This window comes from Hemitrygon akajei, chromosome 30 (assembly GCF_048418815.1).
Source record: "Hemitrygon akajei chromosome 30, sHemAka1.3, whole genome shotgun sequence".
Taxonomy (NCBI): Eukaryota; Metazoa; Chordata; class Chondrichthyes; order Myliobatiformes; family Dasyatidae; genus Hemitrygon; species Hemitrygon akajei.
Window position 1 is genome coordinate 40,886,889 of NC_133153.1, and position 23,446 is coordinate 40,910,334.

The 23,446-nt window shown below is 42.2% G+C and overlaps 1 protein-coding gene across 1 annotated transcript in view; it reads left to right on the forward strand.

The window, feature by feature from the left end:
- Positions 1-23,446, forward strand: part of spg11 (SPG11 vesicle trafficking associated, spatacsin) — a 190,141-nt gene that overhangs the window by 101,337 nt on the left and 65,358 nt on the right. The window contains exons 19-24 of the mRNA XM_073032676.1: positions 243-407; positions 4,537-4,603; positions 6,624-6,789; positions 8,162-8,370; positions 15,706-15,814; positions 16,356-16,515. Coding sequence (XP_072888777.1) covers positions 243-407; positions 4,537-4,603; positions 6,624-6,789; positions 8,162-8,370; positions 15,706-15,814; positions 16,356-16,515 — 876 coding nt within the window. The remainder of the gene's footprint in view (positions 1-242; positions 408-4,536; positions 4,604-6,623; positions 6,790-8,161; positions 8,371-15,705; positions 15,815-16,355; positions 16,516-23,446) is intronic.

Below are 23,446 nucleotides of genomic sequence, written 5' to 3' on the forward strand. Positions count from 1 at the left end.
TTATCTTACATTTACGGTCTTAAGTTACTGAATCATTAATCACGAGAAATTGATTAGTATGACTGGTCAGATCAAATCTGCCTGCTTAGTTTCAAATTCCTTAAATTGTTTCTCACAACTCATTAAATCAAAGGATAGCAACACCCGGATTTTGTGACTTTAATAATGCTTCATCAGCTACAGTGCCTTTTCTGATCTGCTGGGAAGGTTGCAAATACATAATCTTTATCTCTGTTCTGTAGGTGATGCAGAGAAAGGAAGATGTTGGTGATTCTCTCTGGAAGGTCGACCCCCAGTTACTGAAAATGGCACTCTCACCGTATCCCAGGCTACGTGCTGCTCTGTTTCCTCAGATCACTCCTCACGGCATTCCACCCCCTGACATCTCTCTCTACCACCTTTTGCAGGTATCGCAATGCATCTCTATTAAACGTTTGGATTTCCTCTGCTTTCTAAGAATGTTTTTGATTAATGGGAAACACGCACAAAATGCTGGAGGAACTCAGCAGGCCAGGCAGCGTCTATGGGAAAAATGTACAGCAAACGTTTCAGACCCTTTATCACAATGTGTTTTGTTTAATGGCGTATTTGTTCAGATTCAGATTCATTTTATTTATCACATGTGTATTGAAACTTTAATGAAATGCATCCTTTGCATTAACAACACAAACTAAAGAAATGCTGGGGCAACCTGCAAGTGTGGGATATTATACAATTGCAATGGTGATCATATTCTGTATTCCTTTCCTTAGAGCATTGATCAAAAAAAACTTATTATCAAAGTACATACAGTACTGTGCAAAAGTCTTGCGTGCGTGTGTGTGTGTGTGTATATATATATATATGTATATATATTTGTCAGTGTGTATTTGTCAATGTGTAAATCTGAGTGAGTTTGTAAATCTGATGGGAGCAAAGGATATTGGGAATGGCGAGGGTGGAGTGCCACTGGAGGGGTGCGGGGCAGGTATCAGAGACAGAGTGCCAGAAGCAGGGATTAGTGAGGGTGCAGGCTCACCCAGCCCTGAGACACCGGGCAAGGTCACTTGATTCCAAACAATTGGTTTATTGATCATTACAGAGTGTCTCTTTGGTACTCCCCTCTCCCTTCCTCTTTTCTCAACCATGATTCCCCTCACCCAGCCACAATCAAGACCCATATCAGAATCAGGTTTATCATCACTCATATATGTCATGAAATTTTCTTTTTTCTGGCAGCTGTACAGTGCAATACATAGAATTACTACAGTACTGTGCAAAAGACTCGGGCATCCTAGCTACATATATGTGCTTAAGACTTTTGCACATCACTATATATGTCACCATATAACACCTTGAGATTGCAGGCATTTACAGGAAAGTAAAGAAATAGAATAGAATCTATGAAAAACTAAGTAAACACAGACTGACAAACAACCAATGTGCGAAAGAAGACAAACTGTGCAAACAAAAAATGCTGAGAACATGAGTTGTAAGACTGCTTGAAAGTGAGTGTGTAGGTTGTAGAATAATTTCCAAGTTGTAGGGTAATAACTGTTCCTGAACCTGTGGTGTTTGACCTAAGGCTCCCGTACAGCGAGGCAGGGGCAGCATTCCATGTAAATGTGCTCAGTGCTTGGCTTGTGATGGACTGGGCTGCATCCTGTTCCATCGCTGGGCATTGGTGTTTCCATACCAGGCCGTGATGCAGTCGGTCGGGATACTCTCCACTGTGCATCCATACAAGTTTCTCAAAGGCTGCTTAGCCGGATGATGTTCGTTTTGTCTTTTTATTCCCAAATGAAACTGTTAAGGATATCAGTTAACTGGCTGGAGGTGAACCAGATGATTAATGACAGCTGCTTTTCTCACATTCCAGGGGGTGATACCAGGCAGGGAAATTTTCCAAGGTTCTGGAAACTGTAATAAATTTGAAATGTCAGTTTTAGTCAGGAAATAAAACTGAGTATCAAAAAAAAGAGTAGAGACTACAGGTTAAGTTAAACTAATACTAACAGCAATTGTACACACAGTGTAGTTTACAGGCGATGGAATAAGCTATATGTCACTTTTACAGCCAAACGTAGATTTATGGTCCTTTTGCTGATGGGTGACTAATCATAACGGACCAAATTTCACAGTTAAAGGTAAATATTTTTTTTAAAGATTAGTTGTATTTATCACATGTACGTCAAAGCACAGTGAAATGTGTTGTTTTTGCATCAATGACCAACACAGTTCAAGGATTGTTCTGAAGGCAGCCTGCAAGTGTCACCATGCTTCCTGAACCAACAACTCACAAACCCTAACCCGTACACCTTTGGACTGTGGGAAGAAACTGGAGCACCCGGAGGAATGACACACAGTCACAGGGAGAACGTACAAACTCCTTACAGCGGGTATTGAACCTCAATGGGTGATCACTGCTAATATGAAACGTTATGCTAACCTCTATGCTACTGTACCACTCTACTAGTGAAAATAGTTAACATGATAGTGAAGCATCAGTGGTCAAGGTATTAAATGTGTAAATCAATTAAGACACCAGATGATCAATAGAAAAATCACAAAGTTGTGAGTTAATCTCCAGTTGTTGCACCAATATGCAGGCATTTAATGCATAGGAGGGTATGGGTCTGATATACATGATAAATATTTACTAATCTAGCTAGAAATATATGTAGAGTAGATCTCTGGAGTTGTACAATGTTCAGAATGTTCGGCACAGTAGCAAAGAGATTAACGTGACACTTTACAACACCACCTGTAAGATGAGTTTAATTCCTACTGTTGTCTGTAAGGAGTTTGTGCGTTCTCCCCATGATTGTGTGGGTTTCTTCTGGGTGCTCAGATTTCCTCCCACGGTCCAAAGAGATACGGGTGAGGGTTAATGAGTTGTGAGGGTGCTGTGTTGGCCAGGAAATGTGACAATACTTGCCAGATGCATAGCACAATCCTTGCTAATTAGATTTGATGCAAGCAAAGCATTTCATTAAGTGTTTCGATGTACAGTCTGTGCAAAAGTCTTAGGCACATATACTGTATATAGCTTGGATGCCTATGACTTCTGCACAGTTCTGTATTTGTCAACGCGGAGTGGAGAGCAAGTTTGTAAATCTGGTGAGGTTGGAGTGCCGCAGAAAGGGCACAGATCAGGTGGCAGAGAAGGAGTGCCAGGGGCAGTGATGGCATGGATGCAGACACACCCAGCCCTGAGGCACCAGGCAAGGTCATTTGATTCCAAACTATTACAGCATGCCTCTCTGATGCTTCCTGCTCCCTCCCCTCTCCCTTCCCCTTTTCCCAACCATGATTCCCCTCTCCCTGCCCCCTTCCCACTCAGTCAACAATAGAGACCCATATCAGAATTGAGTTTATCATCACTCACATTGATCATGAAATTTGTTTTTTTTGCAGCAGCAGTACAGTGCAATACATAAAATTACTACAGGACTGTGTAAAAAGCCTTGTGTAAGGACCTCTTTCAGAACTCTTTTTGTCCCCAGTTTAAGATGAAGCTCTCCGAGGATTTTATTCATGATAAAATTATCTCCAATCAGGAAGGAATTGAACAGCAAATTGATTGCATGAATGTGGGATTATCTCTTCCAATTAATTGTACTCTTCAGTTTGATGTTAAAAGGTTTTAGGGATGTTTATTCATTGTCATTCAGATTGTTAAATGTCCCATGCTCCCAGCTCAATGTTTCTGGGCCACTGTAATTGATGTGCGATATGGTGCTGACTTCAGCTTTTCGATTAAACACTTGAATAAACATAATTTAATGATGACAGATGTTCATGTTAGTTTGAAGGCCTGTTTGACTGCGTGAAGACAGTTTGAGTCGAGGAAGAACAATATTAGACAATGCAAAAAGGTTTAATTTATTTTTTATTTTCAGCAGAGCAAGAATAAAGAAGATCTGAGTTGTTTGTAATTTGGCATGTGTGTTGACTGGAAAGTTTCATGAAGCTCATAATTGTGCATTTATTTTGAACATTTTATTTTTATTAAAATAAAAACATTATTATTATTAGTTGTTATTATTATTATTATTATTATTATTATAAAATAAAACAAATCCACTGAGACTTCAACCTGAGGTCATGGGTTAAGGGTGAAAGGTGAAATGTTTAAGGGGTACCTGAGGGGGAACTTCTTCACTCAGAGGGTGGAATGAACTGCCTGTGGAACTATACAATTCATTTTCAGTATTATTTATTTACTTGTTTAAAATTATTTGCACGATTTGTCTCCTTTTGCATATTGGTTATCAGTCTTTGTTTATATGTACGGTGGATTTTCATAAAATCTGTTGTCTTTATTTAAGGGAAGTGTAGGAAGCTACATGGATGAGAGGGCTGCAGGTCGATGGGACTGGGCAGTTGATAGTTCGGCACAGACTAGATGGACCAAAGGGCCTGTTCTGTGCTGCAGTGCAAGAATAAGATTTTTGCCTTCTGCAGGAATGCGTACATGTTTGTTTATCCGACGCACTTTGTTCACATTTTCTTTCTAGGAGATTTTGTTGATTCTTCCCCCCTTTTTTCTTACAGTCACTACACCCCTTTGACCCATCTCGGCTCTTCGGCTGGCAGTCCGCCAACTTGCTCTCCACTTGTGGTGAGTGCCTTTGAGATTAATGAGTGTAAAGGGAACAACAGACACAACCAAGGGAGAAGGCAGTCTGGGAGCTTACCGACTTTGCAAGAGCAGTTAGGGCACCATTAGATTATTTTCATCTACCTGTTCATTCATTTCCACCCATAAACTTGTTGTTTGTTTGTCTCTGCTCCTCAGTGTGGTGAGTCCTGCTTAACCAGATATAATACCTTCTTCATCCACTCACCGGTACCTCCTGTACCTAATAAAGTGGCCACTCAGTGAGTGTGTGTTCGTGTCTTCTGGCGCTGTAGTCCATCCACTTCAAGGTTCGACATGTTCTGCATTCAGAGATGCTCTTCTGCACACCACCATTGCCATTTGAGTTACTGTCACCTTCCTGTCTGCTTGAACCAGTCTGACCTCTCTCATTAACACAGTGTTTTTGCCCACAGAACTGCAGCTCACAGGATGTTTTTTTTGTTCTCATACCATTCTCTGTAAACTCTAGAGACTGTTGTGCATGAAAATCCCAAGAAATCAGCAGTTTCTGAAATGCTCAAACCACCCCCACCTGGCACCAATAATCATTCCACAGTCCAAGACACTTCAACCACACTTTTTTCCCCTTCTGATATTTGGTCTGAATAACAACTGAATCTCTTACCCATGTCTGCATGTTTTTAAGCAATTAGTTGCTGCCACATGTTTGGCTCATGCAATATCTGGATGAATGAGCAGGTATACAGGTGTAACGATTAAAGTGGCCACTGAGTGTAGATTTAACAGTTCCTTACAAATGGAGAGTAATTTTATTATGCAGTTAACAATGGCACCCAGCAAAAGCAACACTTAACTGAACTGTATGGGATTGGAACCTCCAAAATTTAATTCCCAGTTGAGTCGATAAATGCCCATATGAGCCACATTTGTAACATTGAAGATGGACAGCTTCTGCCACGTTGGCTTTGGAGGTCAGCCTCCCTCCTAAGGGACAGTCTTGGCAGAAGGTGATGACTCAGAGTGGAGTCTTGATACTGAAGTTAGAGGAAGCAAGCTTCTGCTGCAGTGCAGTTCCTGGGAATCGTGTGTGTCAGTTTCAGTCAGGGACAGGATCGGACTTGGCCATGATAGTATACACGTGACTCAACTGCAGCATTCAATCCAATTACATAGAAAATTATAGCACAGAACAGGCCCTTCGGCCCACAATGTTATACCAACCTTTTAACTGAGATGAATAGGATTTCTTCACCAATGGTTATAGTTTGTTGGAATTTTCCACCCCAGAAGCTCAGGAGTGAATTCAGTCATTCAGCCCATCGAGTCTGCTGTACCATTATTCCTGTCTTCTCCCTGTAACCTTTGATGCCCTGACTAATCAAGAAACTGTCAACCTCAGCTTCAAATATACCCAATGTCTGGCCTCCACTGCTTTCTGTGGCAATAAATACCACCTTCTGGGCGAAAGAAATTCTTCCTCTACTGTGCTCCAGATGAATCTCCTTCTATACTGTGGCTGTGCCCCCAGTCTTAAACTCCCCCACAATAAGAAACATCCTCACTAATAGAAACATGGAAAACCTCCAGCACAATACAGGCCCTTTGGCCCACAAAGTTGTGCCAAACATGTCCCTACCTTAGAAATTACTAGGCTTACCTATATCCCTCTATTTCTTTAAGCTCCATGTACCTATCTAAAAGTCTCTTAAAAGACCCTAACATATCCGCCTCCACCACCGTTGCCGGCAGCCCATTCCATGCACTCACCACTCTCTGAGTAAAAACTTATCCCTGACATCTCCTCTGTACCTACTCCCCAGCACCTTGAACCTGTGTCCTCCTGTGGCAACCACTTCAGCCCTGGGAAAAAGCCTCTGACTATCCACACAATCAATGCCTCTCATCATCTTGTACACCTCTATCAGGCCACCTCTCATCCTCCTTCGCTCCAAGGAGAATAGGCCAATGTCTAGGCCTTTCAGTATTTGATAGGTTTTAATTTGGGTATCCTAACAAAATCTGTGCTATTTTTCAACAGACTTTTCAAATGATTTGCCTCACTTTTCTTGCCCTGATTTGGTGAACAAGTATGCCATCACGGAAAGACTGGATTTTTCCTATTACCTGCAACATGGACGCCCGTCGTATGCTTTTGCAACTTTTCTCGTTCAGCAACTGGTGAAGAGCAGTTCACCCAAGCAGTTGTAAGTATCTTAGAAACGTGTATTACTGATTCAGCACAGTTCTCTTCTGCTCTCTTCATCTCTAAATATGAAGTAAACATGGGAATGGTGTTAGTGGTTCATTTGAACTACCAAAGTGTTCACGGAATTGGTTAATTTGGAGAAAAAAATTAATAATAAATATAAAATGTTATATTTTGTTGATTCTTGGTGTCTGCTGAAGTCGTGAGTAGAGTGTTTTACAATGTTATTCCAGATATCAAATTAAATCTCTCTGGTACTTGGAAGATTTATTTCTAGTTTACTCATAAGACTTCTTCTGGCGCTTATTAACTGTGAAGCATCAAAGACCCTGTCTGGTGTCTGACATTTATCTGCAAAGATCTCAGATTCGGTGTGTGAACTACTAACACCGCAGTGTTGGTCGTAGATGCAAGCAACTCATTTCACTGTCTGTTTCAATGTACATGTGACAAATAAAACTAATCTTTAACTGTATAAATGCAGATCTATTTTCTTTTTACAAATGAAAAGGAAACAAAGCTATTAATAATAATATTGATCTGTATATCAGTGCATCCTCAATTAATGTCCAGCACTGTTACCGTTGCTCCAAGGACAGAAGATTGCCAAGTAATGCAAAACCAGTTCCTCCTCGGCAGGAGGCAGTAAGATTCACTTCCGGAGACGATAACTTGGTATATGAAGATAATCCGTCTCACGGAGTAGAGAGCAATATTCAGGAAATGATCTAATGTTGATTTTTTAGTAGGCAAATTCTCAGTTTAATTATTGTCCATCTATTAATGGGATTAGTAACTCTCCTGAATCATGGGAAGTTCACAACTACAGATGCACTGGGCTGTCCGCTCCACTCTCTGCAGAATCCTGCGATTAAGGGAGGTACAGTTCCCATACCAGGCAGTGATGCAGCCAGTCAGGATGTTCTCAATTGTACCCCTGTAGAAAGTTCTGAGGATTTGGGGGCCCATACCAAACTTCCTCAACCGTCTGAGGTGAAAGAGGCGCTGGTGTGTACAGATCATGTGAGGTCCTTGGTGATGTGGATGCCGAGGAACTTGAAGCTGTTTACCCCTCTCAACCCCAGATCCATTGATGTCAATAGGGGTTAGCCCATCTCCATTCCTCCTGTAATCCACAACCAGCTCCTTTGTTTTAGCAACACTGAGGGAGAGGTTGTTTCCTTGACATCACTGTGTCAGGATGATGACTTCTTCCCCGTAGGCCGCCTCATTATTGTTTGAGATTAGGCCAATCAATGTCGTGTAAATAAAAGAACAGAAATTGCTTGGCAGGACCAGCATCTGATTTTCGATGAACTTGTCTTTCCACAAAGATTGCAAATGTCATCTGTTCATTTCCCCTGATTTAGGATTCAGCGAGTAAGTATGGAAGCGCATACCCTTGGATTAGCCCACTTCACCATACCCGCCGTGGCCGCAGCGTGCACTGCCTTTCTTGAACTGCTTGGTGCTGGCAGCTTTAAACTCAGAATTGACCTCAAAGTGGCAAATGTGATTTTGAAACACTGGTGCGCCAACACTGATGAGACTCGAAACAGCTCACTACAACATACTTTAGGTAATTATGATGCTTCTCTTTTGACAATTTGTATGTCAATGTAAATACTGTATATTATTCTCTGGTCACAACTGAAGGAGATGTGTAGTAGGAAAGCAGCAAAAATTTTTGTTTTTGTTTGGAGGGCTGTAATAGGTGAAATTCTCAAGACTTAACAGAGTATTAGAACATAGAACAATACAGTACAGGATGGTCCTTTCAGCCCGTAATATTCTGCTGACCCATATAAGCCATGATCAATCTAACCCTTCCCTCCTACACAGTTCAATACTCTCCGTTTCTCTTACATCCACGTGCCTATCTAAGAGTCTCCGAAATGTCCTTAATGTATCTGCCTCTATCACTACCCCTAGCAGGTTATTCCAGGAATCTACCACTTTCTGTGTTTTAAAAATATAAAAGCTACCTCTGACAATCTACCCTCCCCCCCCATACTTACCTCTGCTCACAGATGTTCTCTGGTATTGGTCTTTGGCACCCTGGAGAAAAGGCACTGGATGTTCACTCTCTCGATGCCTCACATAATCTTGTACACCTCTATCAGGTCACCTCTCATTCTCCTTCACTTCAAAGAGAAGAGCCCTGGCTTTCTCATAAATCATGCTCTCTAATCCTGACAGTATCCTGCTTAATTTCCTCTGCACCCTCCCTAAAGCTTCCACATCCTTCCTATAACGAGGTGATCAGAATTGAACTCAATACTCCCAAGCATGGTCTAACCAGAGTTTTATAGAGCTGCAGTATTACCTTGGGGGTCTTGAACTCAGTCCCCCAACAAAGGAAGGGCAACATACCATAAGCCATCTTAATCACCCTGTGAATTCTATGGACATGGACCCCAAGATCCATCTGTTCCTCCACACTGCTAGAAATCCTACCATTACTCCTGTACTCTGCCTTCAAGTCGATCTCGTAAGGCACATCACTCACACTTCTCCAGTTTGAACTCTCTCTCTCACTTCTCAGCCCAGCTCTGCATCCTATCAATGTCCCATTATAAACTACAACAACGTTCTACACTATCCACAACACCACCAATCATCGTGTCATCTGCAAACTTACTAATCCGCCCTTCCACTTCCTCATCGAAGTCATTATAAAAATCATAAAGAGCTTTGCTCTTCAGTTTTTGTGTTTTCTCTCCATTTAGAAAATAGTCAACTGTTTCATTTCTTCTACGAAAGTGCATGAAACACTTCCTGATGCTGTATTCCATCTGCCATTTCTTTGCTCATTCTCCTAATCTGTCTTTCTTCTACAGTCTCTCTACTTCCTCAAAACTACCTGCTCCTCCACTTATTTTCATATCGTCTGCAAACTTCGCAGCAAAGCCATTAATTCCATAATCCAAATCGTTGACATATAACGTAAAAATAATCTGTCCCAACACAGGCTCCTGTGGCCAGCCCCCAACTAGAAAAGGCTCCCTTTGTTCCCAATCTTTGCCTCCTGTTCATCAACCATTGCTTTATCCATGCTAGAATCTTTCCTGTAAAACCATGGACTTGTAGCTTGTTAAGCAGCCTCATGTGTGGCACCTTGTCAAAGGCCTTCTGAAAATCCAAGTGTACACAACATCAACCGATTTTCCTTTCTCTATCCTGCTTGTTGTTTGTTTAAAGAATTCCAGCAGACTTGTCAGACAGTATTTTCCCTTGAGGAAACCATGCTGACTATGGATTATTTTATCTTGTGCCTTCAAGTACCCTAAGACCTCATTCTTGATACTCAACTCCAACATCTTCCCAACCACAAAGGTCAGACGAAATGGTCTATAGATTCCTTTCTTCTGAGCCTCTCCCTTTTTGAAGAGTGGAATGACATTTTCAATTTTTCAGACTTCCGGAACCATTCCAGAATCTGCTGATTGTTGAAACATCATTGCTAATTGCCTCCACAATCTCTTCAGCCACCTCTTTCAGAACCCTGGGCTGTACACCATCTGGGTCCAGTATCCAAGGTATCTTCAAGGGACGTACCTCAGAAAGGTTTGTCCATCATTAAGGACCCCAATACCCAGGGCATGCCTTCTTTTTGTTATTGTCAGGAAGAAGATACAGAAACCTGAAGGCACACACTCAGTGATTCAGGAATAGCTTTTTCCCTTCAGCCGTCCAATTCCTAAATGGAACCCATGAACACTACCTCGTTTTTTATTATTTCTGTTTTTTCAACTATTTTTAATCTAACTACACACACACACTATATATATAGTTTTTATATATATATAGAGTAACTGATTTACTTTTTTTAAAATATTATCATGTATTGCATTACACAGCTGCTGCAAAGTTAACAGCTTTCACAATATATGCTGGTGATACTAAACCTGGTTCAGATTCTAATTCTGATCATCTTGAATGTTACAATGAAAATGGAGATTTAGAGGATGCAGTTGTCAAAAGCATTGTATGAAGGCAGTCCATTATCTGCACTAGATGTCTGCACTGATTTTGTTCATTAACAGTCAATCAAAAGAACACAGCAGGTGAACTCTGTAGGTAACTAATAGAAACTAATGCACAGTTTTATAGTATTGCAGAGATATTGGTTGTGCTCCAGTTTGTTCTGCATTTCATTTAAATACATAATTTATTACTGTTAAACAGTAGTTTGTCTTTTATATAACTTTTAGCTATTTTCAAAAAACTTTGGCTAATTGGGCCAAAACGTACTGGTCCTGAAGAGTCCCAGTTAACTAGAATCCTCTATATACAAAATTATGAGAGGTACAGATAAGGTAGGTAGTCAAGAGCTCTCTCCCCCCACCCCAACCAGGTGGAAATGTCAGGTACTAGTGAAGATAGTTTGAAGGTGAAAAGGAGCAGGGCATGTTTAAAGACAAGCCTTCCCTTGCACACAGTCAGTGGGACAGCTGCCAGGAGCAGTGATAGAATAGCAATGGTTATGAGGCATCTGGACAGCCTGGGAGTAGAGGGATAATGACCACACGCAGGCAGGTGGGATTAATTGGGTTTGGCATCACTGTGATCTGAAAGGCCTGTTCCCATGCTGCACTGCTCTGTGTAGTGTAGAATACCACTGTAGTCTCTGTATCTGTGATCGTTAACAACCTCGCATTCTCAGTGGCTACTTACCCTAACCACTAGCCACTATCAAGGACATGTATACAGAAAGGTGCTGGAAGAGGGCCAGTAACATCATGAAGGATCCTGCCCACCCTGCTCATGGACTGTTTGCCCCACTCCCATTATGGAGGAGACTACTATGTAGCACCCACACCAGAACCACCAGACTCAAAAACAGTTACTTTCACCAAGTAGTGAGGCTGATCAACACCTCCACCCTCTAACTCCGCCACTACTTTATTATTTCCTGTCAGTGACCTTATGTCCAGCCTAGCGTCACTTTATGGACATACAATACAATTGATGTATATAAGTGTAATGCCCTGGTTAAGATTTCTACTGCTATGCTGTGAGGTAGCGTATATTAGCAAATTTCTGTAAAAGCAGTGTGCCATGCTGGAAAGTGTGTTTTGGCTTTGGCTAAGGAAAAGAACCATGTTGTCCAACTTAGGATAGTGAGTCAACTAATCAGAACTGTGGGGAAGAGTTTTCTGAAGGACAGTAGTCTGGTTCGGGAGGGTTTGGCAGGAGCTGCGGAGCAGGTCAGGAGGGAAGATGCCGCAGAATGCCATCGGAAGGGGAATCCCTGTTGCACAAAGTGCTTTGTGCAGATGAGTGGCTCCAAGGCGAAAGGGACAATACTGCTGAGAGAGAGAGCCAGTTTGTTTGAGTTGGAGCTTGAGGGAAGTTTGGAATGTGTTGTGTGTTTTCACGTAGACTGTGGATCCAGAGTGTGAATTAAAGATGACTTCAGTGGGAGTTCCTATGGTCATGTGCACATTGGACTGGTTTACCTGTAATGGACCCTTTTCATCTTCATATTACTGTTTGATAAAGCTGAAATTTGTAAATATACTTTCTTTATAATTTTATGAGGTGTATAATCTGTTATTTCTGGCCAACGGACAACTCTGTATGGGCAGCATTTAAGACCATAAGATATAGGAGCAGAATTAGGCCATTTGGCCCATCGAGTCCGCTCCACTATTTCATCATGGCTGATCCAATTTTCCACTCAGCCCCAATCTCCTGTCTTCTCCCCGTATCCCTTCATGCCCGGACCAATCAGGAATCTGTCAAGCTCAGACTTAAATATACATCCGGTTTTGACCAGCAGCCAATTTGGACATCAGAAGTTTGCAGGGGAGGGGACTTCAGTCAGGAACACTGCTGAGGATAAAAGACAGAAGCGTAATGGCAGCGTAATAGAGCTTTGACCAGCGGCCAGTCGACTTTTGGGATTAAGTAGTAAGAGCAAATTAAAGGAAGACAGGGGCAAGCGCAGCGGCCATCATCTGAGTGGACAGAGTCAGAGTGGTGATCTTAAGGTTTTAGCATGTCATGGCTTCAGCAAAGAGAGGCTTCACTCAGAGAAAGTGAAGGAAAGAAAAGCCAAGTTTTTTTCCTTCTCTTTATATCTGCTCAGCTCGGTAGAGATGCCAGGCAGGATAGTAGAATGCTCCTCTTGTGGGATGTGGGAAGTCAGGGAGACCTCCAGTATCCCTGACAACTACAACTGCGAGAAGTGCATCCAGCTGCAGATTCTAACAAACTGCATTAAGGAGTTGGAGCTGGAGCTGGATGAACACCGGATCACTTGGGAGGTTAAAGGGTGAATGACAGGACATATTGAGGGATTGTTACACCCAAGGTGCAGGACACTGGAAATCGGGTGACAGTCAAGAAGGAGAAAGGATTTAAGGAGCCAGTGCAGAGTACTGCTGTGGCCATCCTCCTCAACAATAGGTTTATCACTTCGGAAACTGTCGGGGGGTGGGGAGGGTGGGGGGGATGACAAGAAGGGGGAAGAGGCATGCTGTGAAGATCGAGGATTCATTGGTTAGGGGAATGGACGGGAGGTTCTGTGGGCGAGAATGAGATTCCTGGATGGTAGGTTGCCTCCTGACTGCCAGGGTCCAGGATATCTTGGATCAAGTCCTCAGCATTCTTAAGTGGGAGTGTGAACAGCCAGGAGTCGTTGGTCCATGTAGGTACCAATGACATGGGTAGGACAAGTGATGAGGTTCTGCATAGGGAGTTGAGGGAGTTAGGTGCTAAGTTAAAGGGCAAGACCACCAGGGTTGTGATCTCAGGATTGCTACCTATGCCACGTGCTAGTGGGGCTAGAACTAGGAAGATTATATAGTTTAACACCTGGCTAAAGAGTTGATGAAGGAGGAAGGGCATAAGATTTTGGATCATTGATCTCTCTTAGGTTGGATCAGTACAGAAGGGACAGTTTGCACCTGAACTGGAGGGGGACAAATATCCAAGTGGGAAGGTTTGTTAGTGCTACACAGTGGGTTTGAGCTAGAGTTGTAGGGGATGCCAGAGCAGTTAGCAGAGAGGTTGTGGAGACAGATGATGGTAAAACCTCAGACACATGAGGAATCAAAAGGTTGAACAACAAGAGGGTGAAAAGGGCGAAGGTGTTGTATCTGAATGCACACAGTATATGAAATAAGGTAGATGAACTTGCAGCACATGTACAGATTGGCAGGTATAATGTTGTAGGCTTCACAAAATCATGGCTGAAAGATTATAGCTGGGAGATCCATGTCCAACGATACACATTGTATTGAAAGGATAGGAAGGCAGGCAGTGGCGTTGCTCTGTTGAATCATTGTGGATAGAGCTAAAAGGGCAATGTTACAATAGTCATGGGGGATTTCAATATGCAGGTAGGTTGGGAAAATCAGATTGGTGCAGGATTACAGGAAGGGGAATTTCTAGAGGCCTACAAGATGGCTTTTTAGAGCAGCTCGTGGTTGAGGCCACTAGTGGATCAGCTGTTCTGGATTGGGTGTTGTGCAATGAACCAGAGAGAGTTTAAGTTTGAAGAACCCTCAGGGGTAAGTGATCATAATATGATCGAATTCATCCTGAAATTTGAGAAGGAGAAGCTAAAGTCAGATGTATCAGTATTACAATGGAGTAAAGGGAATTACAGAGGCATGAGAGGAGTTGGCCAGAATTGATTGGAAAAGAACACTGGCAGGGATGACGGCAGAGCAGTAATGGCTGGGATTTCTGGAAGCAATTTAGAAGGCATAGAATATATACATCCCAAAGAGGAAGAAGTATTTAAAGGGAAAGATGACACAACCAATCAATGGCAACATAAAAGCTGAAGAAAGGGTATATAATAGAGCAAAAATTAGTGGGAAGCTTTTAAAAGCCAACAGAAGGAAACTAAAAAAGTTGTGAAAAAGGTGAAGATGGAATACGAAAGTAAGCTAGCCAATAGTATTAAAAAGGATGCCAGAAGTTTCTTCAGATAACTAAAGAGAGGTGGGAGTGGATATCGGACCACTGGAAAACAATGCTGGAGAGGCAGAAACGGGGTCAATGAAATAGATCAACTGAATAAGTATTTTGTGTCAGTTTTCACTATGGAAGAGCCTAGCAGTATTGTGGAAGTTTCAGGTGTCAGGGAGCAGGAAGTGTGTGAAATTACCATAACTCGAGAGAAGGTTCTTGGGAAACTGAAAGGTCTGAAGGTAGATAAGTCACCTGGACCAGATGGTGTACACCCCAGGGTTCTGAAAGAGGTGGCTGAAGAGATCGTGGAAACATTGGTAATGGTCTTTCAAAAGTCACTAGATCCTGGAATGGTTCTGGAAACTGGAAAATTGTAAATGTCACTTCACTCTTCAAGAAGGGCGAGAGGTTGAAGAAAAGAAACTATAGGCCATTTATCTATCCTCAGTGGTTGGGAAGATGTTTGAGTTGATTATTAAGGATGAAGTCTCAGGAGTCAGCATGCTTTCCTCAAAGGACAGTGTTCGCTCAACATAACACGGCGTTTGCTCAAATCGAGATTTCTTTAATCGGAACATCAGAATATTCCTGTTTGGTTAAACCCCAAATCATACAGACAATAGACCTAAATTGTTTTTGAAATGTGGCCTTCTCACCACTGAGTCATGTGGCTGTTGCAGAGCTAACTAACGAGCCAAGTTTATATATGAGCCCGGTGAGAGGATTACATAAGCTATCTTCCGTATTTACATTTATTGTGTTCTATCGGATCTGGAGTAACAATTATTTTGTTCTCTTTACATTTGTGTACAAGAAGTAACATTAAGCAATCTTGAATCTTGAGAACTCCCTCTCACTTTTTGATATTTTTTTTTATGAATGCACCACCAGACAGTGAACCAATTTCCTTCTTCATTGGTCACCACAACAATCTTAGAAATATACCTTTCAAATGATCTCTGATTTGTCCTTCTTTTGTTCCCAGCTGAGAAACTCCAGAACCTGGTTGTGGGGAATAGATCATCGGCAGAAGAATTACTAACACATTTAGAGAATGCCACTTGGGAGATTATACAAAGAAAAAATATAAAGAGGTATCAAAATTCTGTGATCTTAATCTGCCTCTCTTTAGCTCTGTTATGGCTTAGCCTCGTTATGTCAATAATAACATTGAGCTTATGTAATAGTCTTCAGGTTGGGTGATTATCAGTTTCTCTAACTCCCAGTAATTTCTCCCCCTCCCCCTTCTCTCTTTATTTCTCTCCCCCATTTTGGCTCCCCTTTCACCTATTTTCCTTTCCTCACCTGCACATCATCTCCCTCTGATGATCCTCCTCCTTACCTTTCTCCCACGATCCACTCCTCTCCTATCTTCAACCCTTTACCTCTTCTACCTATCACCTTCCAACTTCTTACTTAATCTCCTCCCACCCACCCACCCACCTTCTCACCTGGTTTTACCTGTCACCTGCCAGTGTGTACTTCCTCTCTCCCTGACCTACCACCTTCTTCTGGCCTCTGCCCCTTTCCCTTCCAGTCCTGATGAAGAGCCTTGACCCAAAACTGTTTATTAATTTCTATAGATACTGCCTGCTGGCTGAGTTCCTCCAGCATTTAGTGTGTATTTAATTGCAGGGTATCTTTCGAAGCTGGTCAGGAGTGGTCACTGATGGCCCAGTTCTGCAAGCTTCATGGCATCACGCTCAGTGTGGCCTACCTGCAGGCCTGTGCACAGGAGGATGACTGGCTACAGTTTATGATCTTTGCTCAACTTCACAACTACCAACCAGAAGAGGTAAAATGTTTGAGATATTACAGTATCTACTCCCTATAGACTACCCTATGGATAACCTAGCCTATCAATACTCATCATAATTTTATATGCCTCAGTCATGTCCTCTCCTTAATTCTTAAGTCTTAATTCTAACTGGTCATTTAAGGTTTAAACAAACATACAAATACTTAGCAAACTAAGTGAAGAGCTGAAAAGCAAGGAAGGCAGGTTCGGTGTTGTCATTTAAAGTAAAATGGATAGGTATATGGACAGGAAAGGAATGGAGGGTTATGGGTTGAGTGCGGGTCAGTGGGACTAGGTGAGAGTAAACGTTCGGCATGAACTAGAAAGGCCGAGATGGCCTGTTTCCGTGCTGTAGTTGTTATATGGTTATATGGTTAACCTTGGCCATTCCAAGGAGAACTGGCCAAACTTCTCCTGTCTCTCCTCATCCCAGGCAAAGTCCTGGTGGATCTCTTCTGTGCCTTCTGCAACACTCTGTTGGATTTCTTGTTATTTTTCTCATCCTTGGGGTTCTCCTGGGGGTCAAGAATGGCAGGGAGTCTTAATTCTTACTGGTCATTTAAGGTTTAAGCAAACATACAAATACTTAGCAAACTAAGTGAAGAGCTGAAAAGCAAGGAAGGCAAGGATAAAACTCCATCTCGGGTATAGTTGAGATAACAGAATAATCCTTGGATAAGTATAAACCAGTCACTGGTTGCACAATTACATCACGTGGGTAATGTGCTAATACTGTACTTAGCCAACTGCTGTACCACCTTCCACAAGTAAATGGGGACGAACCACCACGTACTGTGAAAAAAACATGAGCTTGCTTAAAAATGTGCAAATCATGACTAAGCTATGACTTTAGTCTTAAATTAATTCATCTACTATCTTATAAAAAGCATTAAAAAACAGTGGTTTCCAACAACTATCATGTCCTTCCTAAAGCATGATGACCACAACAATGTGCACTACTCCAACTGAGGTTTTATTAAGTAACTTTGTCACGTGTACATCAAAGCATCGAACATACAGTGAAATGTGTCATTGGTGTCACAACCAACACAGTCTGAGGATGTGCTGGGGTCAGCCTGCAGGTCTTATCGTGCCTACGGTGCCAACATAGCATGTCCACAACTCACGAGCCCTAACCGTAGGTCTTTGGTCTGTGGGAGGAAACTGGAGCGCCCAGCAAAAACTCACAAAGTCAAGGGGAAAACATGCAGACTCCTTACAGACAGTGGAGGAAATTAAACCATGACCTGACCCCTGGCACCGTAAAGCGATCTGCTAACTACTACACTTCCCTATGCTCTTGCGCTAACCTTCCCATTTCTGACCCTCCTCTGTAACCAGTAGTACTAGAACTAGCATTAAATAATAATAATAAATACTTTATTGATCCGGAGTGGGAAATTCTTTTGTTACAGCAGCAACACACTTAGCAGTGTGCAAGTTAACCAGTAATAGAGTACAGAATAATATGCACAATAATAATTTACCAATGTGCAATAATAATTAACAAAATAATGAAACAGAGATTAGGTCCGGGGTTCAGCTGCAGAATAAAGTTCTTTTCTCCAGTTTGCCCAACGTGTGCTAAAGACTTGGTCTCAAGAGTTCATTCCTGCTCCAATGGTATTTTTCTTCCATTAGTTTCTAGTTCTCTTCAAAACAGGATGGCTTGTTGAAGACATAAATTTCTTTTTACCCAGAGGACGAGGAAAACTTTCATCAGTCTGGGTAAAAATTTCAACAAAGAACATAAATTTGTATGACCTGTTCCCTGGAGTTTCTTGTTTAGTTAATAAATTATTCTTGCATCATTGCAGTAATTTTCGTCACTGGCATCTGTCAAAGGACAATCTGGTGCTGCTGCAGTGAGTTAATTCCTTTAGTACTTTCTCCATATGTGACTGATTGCCTGACAGCAAAGGTCCAACTGGGAGATATCTGTCAATAGATCTAGACAATTGTTAGTGCGACTTTCTCACCCTTGTAAACTGGATGCTTTCACTGTGTGATATTAGGAGTTTTTGTAAAATATGAGGCGATCTCATTGAAGGATAAGTCTCTGAGCCAGGTGATGGGGATAGACAATGAGAGGCTGCTTCCTTCAGATGGATAGTCTGGAGCCAGAGGGAATTCTCAGGATGAAGGCTCAGCCATCTGGGGTGGGATGATTCCTTCAGGCAGAGGGTTGGAAATGTTTGGAGATTTCTACTCCAGGACTCTTCAGTTCATGAGGATGTAATGTTGAGTCTTTATAAGGCATTAGTGAGGCCTCATTTGGAGTATCGTGGGCAGTTTTGGGCCCCTTATCTAAGAAAGGATGTGCTGACGTTGGAAAGGGTCCAGAAGAGGGTCAAGAGAATGATCCCGGGAATGAAAGAGTTACCCATATGAGGAGTGTTTGATGCCTCTGAGCATTTACTTGCTGGAGTTTAAAAGAATGAGGGGGGATCTTATTGAAACCTATTGAATGTTGAAAGGTCTTGATAGAGTGGATGTGGAGAGGATGTTTCCTTTAGTAGACCAGAGTGCTCAGCTTCAGAATAAAGGTGTGTCCATTTAGAACAGGTGAGGAGGAATTTCCTCAGTCAGAGTGTAGTGAGTCTGTGCAATTCGTTGCCACAGGCAGCTGTGGAGGCCAAGTCATTGGGTGTATTTAAGGCAGAGGTTGATAGATTCTTGATTAGTCAGAGCATGAAATGTTATGGGAAGAAAGCAGGAGATTGGGGTTGAGAGGGAAATCGGTGAGCCATGATGAAGTGGCAGAGCAGGCTCTACGTACCGAATGGTCTAATTCTGCTCCTATGTCTTACGGTGTTAAGGACTTATGACTAAAATCAATAGATCATTGGCCCTAAGAGAATCACAGTTTAATGGAATCAGGCAGAGTTCGCCATAACCTTGAATAGTGATGCATAGAATGGCTGCACTGGGTCAGACAAGCTGCAGAGGGTTGCAAACACAGTCAGCTCCATTTGTGGACTAACCTCTCACCATCAAGGACACCTTCAAAAGGCAATGCCTCAAAAAGGCGGCATCTATCATTAAGGACCCTCATCACCCAGGACATGCCCTCTTCTCATCGCTGCCATCAGGGAGGAGGTATAGGAGCCTGAAGACATGCAGTCAATGTTTCAGGAACAGCTTCTTCCCCTCTGCCATCCCATTTCTGAGTAGACAATGGCCCCATGAACACTACATCAGTATTTTTCCCCACTCCTTTTCCATTACTTACGTAATTTTGTGTGTGTGTGTGTGTATTTTTTTAAAGTTGAAGTACCCCTTATCTGAAATAGTTGGGGCTGGAAATATTTCGAATTTCGGATAAGGGCTGCTCAATCTGTGTATTGCAATGTACTGCTGTTGCATAACAACAGATTTCACAACATATGCCAGTGATATTAAACCTGACTCTGATTCTGTATGGCCGCAGCTGTTCCTGTTATGTTCCTGTGATTCCTTTGTACTTTCTGAAGGTAATGAGACAAATCTTTTGTTGCCTCCAACTCGGTGTCTGCACTACCTCTAAACAGTGCTGTTTGTTTCCGTCTGGCTGACACCACATCAGCTGGCTGCTTGCTAAACCTGTATCACGTTAAACTCACTACAATAATAGTCTTCCTCCATTTTCCGTTCTGGCCTTACAGTTATCTTAGCACAGAGCCTTGTCCAAAATACATCAGGTTCTTGGTACAAGTTCTTCTTTCACCCAGAAGATGAGGAAAATTTTCATCAGTCTGGACAAAGAATTGGAACTCTCAATTCCTGTGTTGTGAGCAAACTATGCATACACAGAGAATGGGAGGCATCAACATAGGCCACACACACAAAATGCTGGTGGAACTCAGCGGGCCAGACAGCATCTATGGAAAAAAGTACAGTTTACATTTCAGTAAGAGACTATTTGTCCTGTCCGGCCCAAAATGTCAACAGTCCTGCCGATGGGTCTCAGCCAGAAGTGGTGACTGACTACTTCTTTCCATAGATGCTGCCTGGCCTGCTGAGTTCCTCCAGCATTGTGTGTGTGTGTTGCTTGGATTTCCAGCATTTGCAGATTTTCTGTTGTTTGTGGCATCACAGGAGGTAGCCTGAGGCACTCAGCTGCCAATATCCTCATTGTTATCAGGGCTGTTCAGTGTTTGTTCAGCCTTTGACATTGACAGGCATTCAGTAGCACTTGGCATAAATTTTTAAAAACAAAATTATTGCTTGTAAATAAAAAATATCCTTTAATATTTTTAAACCATGTTAAGAGGATTGGAAATTTTTGGAGTTTTCTATCCCAGGACACTCAGTTGTTGAGTTCATGACTGAAATCAATAAATCATTGGCCCAAAGGGAATTACTGTTTGTGGGTATCAGCAGAGTTAGTCATAGCCTCTGAATAGAATAGTATGGTGGCACAACAGTAAACGCAATGCTTTACAGCGCCCGCGATTCGGGTTCAACTCTGTTGCTGTGTGTAAGGGGTTTGTACATTCACCATGGGCTTCCTTCAGGTGCTCCAGTTTCCTCCCACATTCAAAAGACAGAAGGGTTCGTGTTAGGCTGAGGGCATGCTATGTTGGCACCGAAAGCATAGTGACACTTGCGGCTGCCCCCAGCACATCCTCTGACTGTGACAGTCACTGACTCAAATGACACATTTCACTTTTTTGATATTAATGTCAAGTCACTTTTTATTGTCATTTTGACCATAACTGCTGGTACAGTACACAGTAAAAACGAGACAACATTTTTCAGGACCATGGTGCTACATGAAACAATACAAAAACTACACTGAACTACGTAAAACAACACAAAAACGACACTAGACAACAGACCTACCCAGGAGAGCATAAAGTGCACAAAACAGTGCAGGCATTACAATAAATGATAAACAAGACAATTGGCACAGTAGAGGGCAGTAAGTTGGTGTCAGTCCAGACTCTGGGTATTGAGGAGTCTGATTGCTTGGGGGAAGAAACTGTTACATGGTCTGGTCGTGAGAGCCCGAATGCTTTGGTGCCTTTTCCCAGATGGCAGGAGGGACAAGAGTTTGTATGAGGGGTGCGTGGGGTCCTTCATAATGCTGTTTGCTTTGCGGATGCAGCGTGTAGTGTAAATGTCTGTAATGGCAGGAAGAGAGACCCCGATGATCTTCTCAGCTGACCTCATTGTCCGCTGCAGGGTCTTGCAATCCGAGACAGTGCAATTTCCAAACCAGACAGTGATGCAGCTGCTCAGGATGCTCTCAATACAACCCCTGTAGAATGTGATGAGGATGGTGGGGGGGGAGATGGACTTTCCTCGGCCTTCACAGAAAATAGAGACGCTGCTGAGAAGCTAATCTTTAAATCTTATAAAAAAGATACTTTTACATTCTGCACAACAATTAAATACAAAAAAGCTAATGACTCTGAAAAAGTTACTAAGCAACTTTCCCCTGTCCACTGTACAGTGGATTCGTTAGCTGAGACACATTGGGACCAGTACATTATGAGCTAATTAAGCGGCTGCCCCTAATTAGCCGACATTTTATGGAAATAGTTAAAAAAGTATAAAAAAGACAAACTGTGTAAAAACAAAATATATTTAAATGAAACACAGATATACTGTTCTATAAAACTTCTAATACCAGAGGACATAGCCTCAGAAAAGAGGGGCCTCCTTTTGGAATGGAGGTGAAGAGGGATTTATTTAGCCAGAGGTTGGTGAATCTGTGGAATTCTTTGCCACAGGCAGCTGTGGAGGCTGTCTTTATGTGTATTTTAGGCAGAAGTTGATAGATTCTTGATTGGTCAGGACATGAAGGGATGCGAGGAGAGGGAAGGAGATTGCGACTGAGAGGAAAATTGGATCAGCCATGATGAAATGGCAGAGCAGACTCAATGGGCCAAATAGCCTAATTCTGCTCCTATGTCTTATGGTCTAAAAATAGTACAAGTTGAGCACCCCTTATCGGGATGTGTTTCAGATTTTAAAATATTTGCGTCTATATATTTGCGTCTTATAGAAAGGACCCAAGTCTAAACACGAAATCCATTTCCATTACATGTACAGCTTATACATACTCCCTGAAGATAGTTGTATATAATATTTTTAATAATTTTGTGCATGAAACAGTAATGTGTACATTGAACCATCAGATAGGTAAGCTATCACTACCTCAGCCACCCAGCTGGACAGTCAGTGGCTATTTGGCATTGCTGTCATTCCCAGCTCAGAATTTATGTAGAAACTGATGCCAGCAGGGCCCTTCTCCGGGCACATGAGGTCATTTCACAGAACTCTCTGGTCTGCAGAACTCTTTCTGCATCGCCTGGGAACCTTCACAGTGTCTTGTAGAATTTTCCATTTGTAGCACTAATTCAATGCTCAAAAAAATTACAGATTGTGGAAACTTGGATAAGGGGTGCTCAACGGTATTAGTTCCTAATAGTTATCGACTGAGGAATTCATCCATTGTGTGCAATGAAGAAATCAGCGCATCACCTAGTGCAGATAATAAACTGTATTCATACAATGCTATCGATGATGCATCCTCCAAATCTTCATTTTCATTGAAACATTCAGGATGATTGTAAATACCTTCAAATTCTTTGTAGTTCCTAACTTGCTGAAGAGTGAAATCGTTTCATTTTCACTCCTGGCCATTCCTGGCATCTCCAAGCCTGAATGCTTGAAACCACAGTGAGCAAAACAGTTCTGAGCTGTCTTCCTGCTTATTTCTCACCAACTCTCAGGGACAAAAATCACTGCTTTTTGAGCTCACACATCTGCAAGTGACACTATTTAAAAACTGCTCACTCTAAGCATGGTATAAGATCGATCAACCACACAAGCGTGCAACTGATGCTAGTTAGAACCTGTTCAGCAAGTTTCCTGTCTCAATTAAGTAGCATAGTGTCCCAAATAAACCAAAGGAATCCCAGCTTTTTTTCCCCAATGA